Source organism: Cystoisospora suis, assembly GCF_002600585.1.
Source record: "Cystoisospora suis strain Wien I chromosome Unknown contig_1582, whole genome shotgun sequence".
NCBI lineage: Eukaryota > Apicomplexa > Conoidasida > Eucoccidiorida > Sarcocystidae > Cystoisospora > Cystoisospora suis.
The window spans coordinates 82,297-93,171 of NW_027154382.1; the positions used below are offsets into that span (position 1 = coordinate 82,297).

The following is a 10,875-nucleotide window of genomic DNA, read 5'->3' on the forward strand; positions in this document are numbered from 1 at the left end:
GGGGGGGGGGGATAGACTTCGACCTCGACTGTACATCTGTATAGAGAGCTAGATGTCTATGGGGCACTCACTCCACACACGCTGCATGCGGAGGGGAGCGTCAACAATGATATACAGATAGAGAGATAGACAGACTAAAAGACAGACAGACAGACAGATTGAGAGAGAGACGTGTCCAGACATAAATAGACACATGTGTGCATGCATGCATACACACCGATCTGTCGGTATGTGTTTATGTCCGTGTTTGTTCCTTCAGTGGCACCCTACAAGTCACTAATTCAGGGAATTGCATGCAGAGAGGTCCCTTTGTGTTATCTTGTTTCTCCATATGAGAAACACGAATAGCATCGCCCTTGTCCTTCAAAATAACCTAGCTCTGACCGGTGACAGCAGACTTCCTCAAACACCTTTATCTTCCCTCCCTTCCCTCTCCCCAGCATAACTCATGCGCGTAGATAGGTAGATAGATAGATAGGTAGATAGATAGATTTGTTTGTCTGGCACCACCATCATTAGATCTGTTTCTCTAGATGTAGAGTGTTTCGTGTTTTGAAAATTAGTGCGTATGCACCGTAAAGTATCTAGGTAAAAGGAGAGTAGCTGTTTCCGACGAGGGCGCCTTGGACCCGAGGCATCCGCTCAGAGCTCTCTGCACGGGAAGCCCCGTGCCTTTACACATATACATGTACGGGGACACGTCTATGAATATCAGGCTCTTTCCCTCTCTTTCTCTCTTTATCTATCTATCTATCTATGTCTATATAGGCATAAATAGATACAGATATAATGATGTATGTAGTTGAGTACTGTGGTAGATTCACTTGGTTGATAGAGCGTAGTTGTACCCCTACGGTAAGTGTTGTCATACAAGTCTGTGTAGATAACTGCATTTTGGCAGTGTGGAGAAGGATAAGAAGGGAGAGAAGAGAGGGGTGTATAGATAGGAAGATGTGTATATCTTCTTTTCTATGTGAGGTCTACTTCTTCATTCTGCATGCGTATGTCCTTTCATCCTTCATACAGATCAAGAAAAAAGACGCGGAGATCGCCGCTCTAGAAGTCTCCAAGGTAGGGTAAATGAATGGACTCACAGACACACATATACATACGTCCTCATACATACATATTCGTCCATACATACATATTTATGCATACTCATAGATATTCATACACACTCCTCTCACCTCCCTTTTTCTTCAGAACCTTACATCCGACATGCAGAAGAGACATTCCGAAAGAAAGAGAATTTTCTCTTTCTTTCCTGTTCTCTTGAAATCAAGATCTATCAAGAGACTTTCCTATGTATTTAGGTCTTTCGTATCGATCTGTCTTTATACAGCACTAGAGGGACGCTATGTGTACTAGCATCAGCAGAAGAATAGCGAGAGAGGAATGAAGAAGGATGATGGAGGGATGAGGGAGAGTAAGAGGGAGGCAAATAGAGCCCTGTTGCCTATTATCTAGGAGGAAAAGGAATAACTTCATCTGTTGAATGTACGCGTCCTCCGTGGAGATGATCTAGATAGATAGATAGATAGATAAGCGTAGCCAGTTATGATGTGTGAGGAGAGAGTGATGTGTCACTTTGGTTTTTCTTCTTCATCTTTCTTTTTGTGTGTGTACAGGAGTACCAAGTCCAGGCGTTGTCTGTTGCTCGGAATGTTATTCTCCCTGTCACTCATCGAAGTAAGCAGCGACAAAGGCGCAAGAATTCACAGAGAGAGAAGAAGAAGAAGAAGAAGGGCGGATGTATGGACCTAGATGGATACACTTTTCTGTTTCTCTCTGTCTGTCTATATATGTATGAATATGTATTTATGAATGAATCTGTATGCAGTATACATGTGCGTGTATGCCTATGTATGTTTTCTCGGCCAACTTCTTTCTTTTCGTAGAACAGGAATTCCAAGAGGAGCAGCACCTTGCTTATTTAGCTCCAGCTGTATGTACACTCAAGAGAGTGCATGCAATATCGTAACGTCTCATGCTGTGCGGCAATCTGAGATGGTCTACCCAGTCATATAGTTCCTTCTCCATCATATATCGATATCTGTGTATATACATGTATAAACCAAGTGTTTGGGTATATATACTCGTGTCGATAGATACGCCTATATATGCATCTATGTATACGTGCTTGCCGAGTGTCTACATGTAGAGCAAGTGACCTGAGGAGCAACGAATGAAAGCTTTAGAAGAAGAGGAAGTTTGTGAGCATACCCCTTTCTTTCCTTTCTCTTTTTCTCTTCTCCTCGACATTTCTAGGAGCGGTTGATTCCGCCTTTCTTTTCTCTTTCTTTCATTGTGTTTTGTTCCTTATTCTCGGAGGATCTCCTCAACATATACAGTCCCTGTTCACCCTTCACTAGTGATGTATATGAGTAGCTACGATGTGGTTCTGGCAAACGGTGTCTCTCTTCAACTGCCTATCCTTGCTTCCCCTTCTTTTTCTCTGTATCTTGTTAGTCCCTTTCTTGCGTCTCTTCTCTCTGTAGAACCAAGCGGAACAAAAGGAAAGAGTGCATCTTCGTGTGACTCGACAGAAGCCTCATCTTCTTCATCTACAGAGGAAGAAGAAGGAGATCTTCAGGTGGCTTTAGCCCTAAAGACAGCCGCCCTACGAGCTCTCAGTGTTAAGAACGCCCACCTCAATGATGTCCTTCAACGCCTACGTATAGCGACAAGCGCACAGCAAGCAGAGAAGGAACTTGAAGATCTATCACGGGTATCCTATTTCATCTAACTTCTCCAGCCATCTACCTTCAATCTCTCTACTTCTTTGATCTCTCTTTATCTAGTTGTCTATTCATGTATCTCTCTGTCGATCTTCAGTCTATCGTCTCTATCTGTCTATCTTTGATCTATTTATCTATCTGCCTATCTATCTGTATATGAAGAGCTAATAGTATCGTACATCCTACCTATCCACCTGTGTATGTATGAAAGGCTAACAATATCGATGGTTGAAAGACAGCATAAAGAGCGACCGTTGAGTGTGGAGATAGTCTAGGTAGAGTGTTTGCATGCACGAGGAAGGCTCTAGAAAGGAAAGGAGGATTCGTAGCCCTACATATCGTGAGGTATCAGTCAAGACATCTACGTACGTATCGTTCTTCGTTATTTGAAGAATGATACCTATATCTACATGTGTAGATACATAACTATATACATGCGGATATATGTATATAGATATGTATCTCTACATATATGTCGCATGAAGGCAAAAGAAGAGTGAAGATGTTTGATAGTTTTTACCAAGTTTCAAGGCCGGGAGATGAGAGGTTAAAGAGATAAGACAAGCTAAATGCGTTCCTCTAGACTAACTTAAGAAAAAAACTGAAAGTAGAAAGAAGGAGAGGTTAGGCGGTAGAAGAGAATGAGTGAAGCTTTGCCCTCCCTCCCTGCATGCAGTCTCGCTATGTTCCTCTCATCTGTTTGAAGAAGAAAGGATTCATAAGAAACTTTCTTTCTTTATTTCGACAAGGCCTGGTAGTTCCGGAGTTTTCGTTTGCCTTAAGGATTCGTAGAAGCGAGTCGGGTCGTCTTGTAATTCTCTCTCCTCGAAGTGAAGAGAAAGAAGAAGATAAAGATGGATGTCTCGAGATAGAAAGACTAGAATGCTTTTGATATCTATTCGTCTTCCTCTTCTTTTCGGGGGCCTGTATTTAGAGACACTAGGAGACCTTTTGAGACTAGTGCAAGAGAGTTGGGGCCCGTGTTAATGTATGATGTGATTCTCCGCTTGTATGAATGAAGAGATAAGAAGGTCACCTGCATAGACAAATCAGCCTTTCTTTCTCTTTTCTTCTTCTCTCTTCTCTGTTACCGTCTTTTTTGACTTGTTCTGTCTTGGTGTGTTTTAGAAACTTGAAGAGACGAGGAAGGAATTAAGAGAATCACAAGAAGATGTACGTACACTCAAGACAGACAAATCCAAACTACAGGTAAGAAAGATGTCGCTACGACGCCTGATAGTCCCTCTCCTTCACACACAGAGAGATATACATACGCGTGTATATCTATGTCTATGTGTATACGTCTATATCTACATTTATCAGTAGATCGCCGTGTCACTTCGTCCGTATATAAAATTTCTCGAAAGAAGGGGGAGTAGGTGGAGTATTCTTTCTTACCTTACTAGGATACCATAGGTGTTTTGGACAGTCTCACTCGGGTTTCGCTTTGACTTTTCTCCCTCTCTTTCTCTTTCTCGAAGGTTTCTTATGTGAAAGAAGATGAAGAGCATGCATTCGACCCTGAGTAGTAGTAGTAGTAGTTGGTGTTGTCGTAGTCATGCCGAATTGAAGAAGATGAAGATGATCCCAAGCATCCCTCAAGTCTGTCTCTTCAAGGTCTATCGAAAAAGGGGGGGGGGGCAGGTGTATAGGTTGTTGCCATATAGATACATGCCTCATGCTATGATAAGACATTTGTTATGTACCTTTCTTGCAGACAAGGGTAGTGAAGGAGAATACGGCTTGAAGATAGACACGCTTTTATTGCATGTAGAGATAGTCCCTCTTTTCTCCCCTGTAAGATAACATGCTCCTGTCTCTCTCTCCCTTTCTGTATGATAATGATTTGTCATAGGCACGTATCTCTCGTTTGGAGACAGAGCTTGATCTAGCACAGCGAACTCTTACAAGCACTCGTGAAGCTCTTCAAGAAGCTCAGACACGCAATGTTTCTACAGCCGATCGGTATAAAGCTCAGAGTGAAAAGTAAGAATGAAACAACGAGGAGAACAGAAAGAAAGAAAGAAAGAAAGACTGTTGCTATTGCTACGACGTAGAACTGTGGGGGGGGTATTTATCCTGCGGAGTGATAGCGCACCAATGTGAGAGAGAGGGGAGACGAGAGTACGTAGGCGAGATTGAAATGAAGAAGGAAAGGAAGTTCCTAACAACGGAAAGGCATTAAATTTTCATAGATCTACCTCGCAGATTATAGTCAGTACGCATCTTTGGAGTGTCTATACACCTGACGAGATTCATGCGAGAAGGCTTGAGAAGGACACGAGTGTAGGTTGTGCTCTTCTTAAGAGAGAGTTCAGTGGAATCTTCCATAGAAAGGCATCCTTTCATACACCCCAGATGCCTATCACTGCAAAGCCAGGGAGTCAGCTTCACTTCAACTATCTCTTCTGCACTTCAAGGAAAGAGTGAGAGAGTTGTTGGAGAACGAGGAATTCTCTCTATTCTTTAAGGCCTTTTCGCATGCCATACCAGTCATGTAGCCTAGGATGTTGCGTGTGTATGTGTAGGTACTCTACTATGCTAAGTGACGCTATGCGAGAGGTTGATCGACTTCAGGAAGAAGTCGCCAAAGAAAGAACTGCGTAAGCGTGCCCTGACTCCTTATCTTTCTTGACAGGAGTTACGAAAAGACTTGAGAAGGAAAAGATTAAGGGGGGAAGAAGCTTTTCTCAACACAAACAGAACGCCTCGTTTTTATGAGAGGTCAGCAGCGGATCGAATGTGTCTGGTATCACATCTCTATCTTTCTCGGTGTACGAGGAAACCGATTGATTCGAAGTGGATAGCATAGAGTAGTCGCAATCGGAAGAGCTTCTTGGCCATCCAGTTTGAAGTAGATTTCTCTTGAGAGAGAAAGTGAATTCGGTGTTTATACAGCTGGATACCAGGGGAAATAGATACATCATCTCGTATTTCTATTGCCTCGCGTCTGTCTTTCTCTTCGTCTATCTGTCTAGATAGAGAGGGGTTTCTCAGCAGCACGTTTGGGAGCTGTGTGGATGCGTGGGTTTTTGGTCGAGACAACGTCACATGGATGAAGAGGTGTACATACACATAGGCATATATATGTACATGTGTATATACCTACACATATATATATATATAGACATAACGAAGGTTTCTGTCTCGTCTCCATGCAATAGTTTTTTCTTCAACATCATCTTCGTGTCCGTATCTCCATTCCTTCTTGTGTTGATCGAGGAGATCAGTCCGTCGAGTTGGCCATGTGTGTATAGGAATGTGTGGAAATGTGTTGTTTCTTCTTGCAGGCGACTAGACGCATCTAATCGTTATAGAGAGCAGATTCGAGCTTTACGGGCATCGAAAGCTCGCCGACTCGATGTTGAAGACGAGGATCCATTGAAACCCGTGTACTTCCCCCCCCACGCACGTGCCCCCAGACATAGAAATCTCTCACTCCAAGAGGAGACCCTTCCGAAAGAGACTGAAGACTCTTCAGGATCATCTGCTAGGTCAAGGGCGGGTAGGATATCAGAAGAAGGAGACACCATGATGAACGCTTCTGCGAAACAGGAGGACCGACAACCTCTTCCCTCCTTAGAGAAGACGCATGCAGAAGATGAAGAAAAGAATACGGAAGACGGTGAAAACGAAAAGAAGAAGAAGCTTTCAGGGATTGGAGAAGGGGGGGGAGAAAGAGAAGACGATGATCAGAGTAGCTCCCATGCTGGTCATCTCTCTAAACCGTCAGATGGTAGTGAGGACGGTAAGAGCTGTGCACTTCTTGTTCCATCGAAGATCGAAGAGAAGGATTGGGTGGAGATCTCTGAAGGGAGTAAGTTCTCGGGGTCGATGGTCTGGAATAGTCCCCCTAGTGAACTGTATGTTGATAGAAATACAACCTATATTCTTCCTTCTTACGATATACAAGAAGGAGTAATTGTGAAGACTTCTGACGGCTGTACACTTTACTCTTCTCCAGCGTATTACTATTCATCTTCCGAGGGTGTATCTTATTCCTCTTGGGGTGGGCCGATCCGCTATTATCCCTATGATGCGATAGAATCTTATCCTATCGTTCAAACGGGGGAGATCTGTAGAGGAGGAGGAGGAGAAGACGGCTTCTCACTTGGCGTGACAGGAGGAGTCCACCAACATAGGAGGCCAGTTAAAGAAGGACAAGGTGTGGTAGGGTGTGAGGTATGCGAATACTATTCTCCTTCTTGTATGAATGAAAACGAAGAGCCAAAGAAGAAGCATCATGTTAAAGAGGGAGGAGAAGAAGAAGAGGATGAGAAAACAGCCAAGTATTATTCTATCTTAGGAGAAGATGGAATCGTGCGATGTGTGAAATCAGAAGAGCGAAGGAAGAAACAACCCCCTATGAAGTCTCTAGAGCCAACTGTCGAGGAGAAACATCGAGCTGCCGAGGTTCTACGGAAATATGTAGAGGAAGAAGAACTCAAGAGAGAACGGCGAGCAGCTCGACGGAAGAGAGAAGAAGTTGATGAGGATAGTCTGTCATCACAGAAAACCGAGACACATCAAGCAAGGCCTGAGAATACCTCTTCTTCTTCTTTCTTCTTATCGGAGGGTGGGAGATATCAAGAAGAAGAAGAGAGGGGATCGATGAGAAGACAAGAAGGAAGGATCTCGACAACAAGAAGAAGCCATTCAAGAGCACAGAATCATCGTGACGGAGGTCTTCTATATCCAGATAAACCCCCCCACGCAGAAGAAGAAGAAAGTAGCGTCGTCTGTCCCCATTCACCGGGAGGTCCCGTGAATGCGGTACAGACTTTGTTTTCATCTAACGCAAACACCCCACCTCTACTAAGGAAAGGATCTAGTCATAGTAACAGTAGAAGTAGTAGTAGTAATAATATTAATAGCGGAACGATAGAGAAGTGGAATTCCGCGCCGTGTGGTGGTGGTGGCGTAGGTCCGGGCTCAGGGAATCGCAGCAGCCCGTCATCCCGTTACGATAATGAACAGAGCTCAGCCGTCGGGTGTTCTCCTGTATCAAAGAATGCATCGGAAAGTGGTCCGGAAATAAGAAGAGAAGGAGAAGCAAGAGAGGGATCGTCGTCTTCCTTGCATACACCTGGAGCCTCAGGTAAACAGCAATCCATGCCTCATCCGGCATGTGGAGTTATCACATCGGCAGGAGCGAACTTGCAGAGTGGCCACGTGGCTTCAACAACTCCGAAAAGTCAGGGGAACCTTCTATCAAGTAGTCATAATAGTAGTCATTCAGGTCCGGTAGCAGGGACAGCTGCGAATCTAAGTTTGAAGGGTGGAGAGGAAAGCACGGGAGGAAAAAAAACAAGAACGGCAAGTCCCGGTGAAGCCATACGAGACGAAGAGAAGTGTTTGGGGGTACGTGAAGGGGTGACTGCCGGAGAAGGAAGAACAGGAACAAGATTAAGAGCTCTAACGCCACCACCCTCTTCGCTTTCAGAAGTTGTGCGAGAAGATACCCAGAGAGATAGAGGTAGAGAAACATCTCCTGGAACGGCGCGAGGTCGTCAGCCCCAGAGACAGAATTCCTCACCTAGAGAAACACCTAGTAAGAAAGGGGACTCGAATGAATATATCGACATAAGACACGTGCTAGGAAGACTTGAGTCAGTAAACAAAAAAGGTCGGACTTTCTTCGGTGAAAAAGGGATTGAAGGGGAGAACTCAGAGAAAGGCGTGGGCGCCGGAGAAGATGGCGGTGGGGCTACTTGTGTCTCCGAAGATGTAGATTTGTCTTGAAGAAAAAAAGGAAAACTGAAGGAGCGATACACCGAAGAAGAAATCGGGAGAAACGAGAGACCGTATGATGTTACCCGCGGAGGGGACACAGGAGTGCGCTGAAACAGAGCACTGGACTATCCGACAATACGGATAGTGCGGATAATAGAAAGTCAATCTTCGAGAAATGAAAAGGAGAGAATGTTGTATGCATGGTCGATGCTCGAATGGGTGAGGGTAAGGAGTCTTTTGACTCCTCCTACCTTGGAGAGACACTCTTTTCTTGAGCTTTTTATTTTCGGTCTTTCTTAGTTCTTCCACGCTGTGTCAGTCTCGTTTTTTGTATGTTGACAACATTGTCTAACGCTACAAGCTTCGAGTCGCCTAGTCTTCCAGGGGGTAGAAGGGAGAAGGAACTTGTCTATCTTCGGGCGCTGTTGAGTTCCCTGCTTTAGTAGATGTGTCGTAAGGAAAATATCGCACCCTCCTGGTTGAATCCTTGCCGGGCTCACAAGGAACTCTTTCGAATTCGGTTCTGCCATGACAGACGGGCGCCCGTAGGAGGTGAACCAAAGACATACACACCTTCAGAAAGACTGTTAATAAATAACAATATGGGTGCTCCCACAGTATGTGTACATGTAAGGGGTGTCAGCACATCTCTACAGGCGGATAACAATTGAACCAAGAATGACCGTGGTCCTCGGAGGCTCCACACAGCACATCTTGATGCAGCCGCTGAGTGTGCGCCGAATTTCACACATCGGTATGCAACCCAAACACTGCCAGGAAACGTCTGAGTCACATCTCACATCGTTGTAGGACCGACAATGGCAAAGCCCGTTGCAATTCCTCCTTGCCATTGCATCGTGTAGCGAGCCAAACTTCTGTAAAAAAGCCTGTCAGTTGACAGGTACATTGACTGCTGAGGAAGGAGACAGCATCCGACAGCACACGACCTAAAGGGAGGGTAAAATCATAGAATCCTAAGGAGGTTCACGTCTAGATCTGCTGCGAGTGGAGTCGGGTTGAGAATCCGAACTCGAGACTCCTCATGTCTTATGGAAGGATGGGGAGTCAGGACGCTGTTGCTTTTCTCTCATAAACCGAGCCTGGCTGGGTAGGAAGCCCGCGCCCTCGAAAGCCCGAAAGTGCGGGGGCTGTCGGAGACGGGAAGGCAACTCGACTGTCACCCATTCTAAGGGGGTCAAAACGGCAAGGCTGTCCAGCAGGAGGCCGCCGCCGCTCCCACCTCAGCCGGGGGATAGGACGTCAGAAAGTCCTGTCACGGGTTGTTCAAACTTGCCAGCGCGCCAGGCAACGCCGTGTGTCCTGCAAATAAAGCTTACGCGCCCGCACGCGAGCTGCAGAGATCCAGAGCGCGGAACGAGCAATCCACACGTCTTTCAACAACACAGGAATTAGGCGCTCTGGCAATCAGAAGTGAGGCTGTCTCCGAAGCAGGACAAGAGACCTCTCTTTGAGAATACGAAAGAAAAGAGAAGCGCACCGGTCCTTTTTTTTCTTTCCGTATGTGGTTGACCAATTGCTGCCGTTCCGGCAGTCCTCAGCTGAGTCTGTTGGCCGCGACGGCCTTCCCCTTCAGTAGTTTCACCCGCTCTCTACCTTTTTTTTTTCAACTGTGGCAGAGACAAGTTTTCCGTGCTGACTGGCTTTACTAGGCAGCCGGGCAGCCTCGACGCGTGATCAACCACAGTGAAGGGGGAGGATCAGATAGGGCAGTCGCTATTGTTCTTCTGACTAGTTAAATTAGTCTCGACATCTGTTCAAGCAGTCGGTATACAAGTCACTTCAGCATGAGTGCACATCTCACAAAAGCGTAACAAACTTCGACACGCAGGTCGTTGACAGCCCCGGCTTGTTTCTAATAGTTCGAAGCGTCCAAGGAGTCCTTTATGATGAAAGCTCGCTGTCAATGAGTCGCTGGGACCCTTAAGGATAGACAAAGACCGAAGCTCGCAGCTCCGGCCCACCATCTTCTCCGGTAGGGGGCAGACCAGCGTCCGCCGTCTCCTGGTTGTCGTAAACAAACACTCTCCCAACATATCAGAAGGAACGGGACGGTCTATCCTTGGAGGGAAGGTTGAAGGAAAGGAAAACGAAGACGATAAGAAGCGTTAGAAATCTTAAGCTCACACAAGCGCAGACCCACAGACGCCGACCTCCGGATCTCGATAGCAAGCCTTGAGGAGCACCACGTATGGCAGTTCTCAGGGGAAAGAAACGAGCGAGGAAGAATCTCACTCCACACGTGCCAGCCGGACGTGTGCCCCGGAATGCCGTGACCGCTACAGTTCGACAGATCGCCGCAACGGCAGAAGTCCAGACAGAACCTGGTGACACAGAAAGGGAAACGAAAGGTGGGCTACCGTGGCCGGTCCGAATCGTCTAGAGG

At 46.0% G+C, this 10,875-nt stretch overlaps 1 protein-coding gene across 1 annotated transcript in view; it reads left to right on the plus strand.

The window, feature by feature from the left end:
• The window catches only part of CSUI_003517 (uncharacterized protein), an 18,178-nt gene extending 9,268 nt beyond the window's left edge, over positions 1–8,910 (plus strand). The window contains exons 13-19 of the mRNA XM_068063713.1: positions 1,027–1,071; positions 1,629–1,689; positions 2,499–2,728; positions 3,867–3,947; positions 4,594–4,724; positions 5,267–5,341; positions 6,029–8,910. Coding sequence (XP_067924320.1) covers positions 1,027–1,071; positions 1,629–1,689; positions 2,499–2,728; positions 3,867–3,947; positions 4,594–4,724; positions 5,267–5,341; positions 6,029–8,480 — 3,075 coding nt within the window. The 3' untranslated portion in view covers positions 8,481–8,910. The remainder of the gene's footprint in view (positions 1–1,026; positions 1,072–1,628; positions 1,690–2,498; positions 2,729–3,866; positions 3,948–4,593; positions 4,725–5,266; positions 5,342–6,028) is intronic.
• Positions 8,911–10,875: the final 1,965 nt, after the last annotated feature.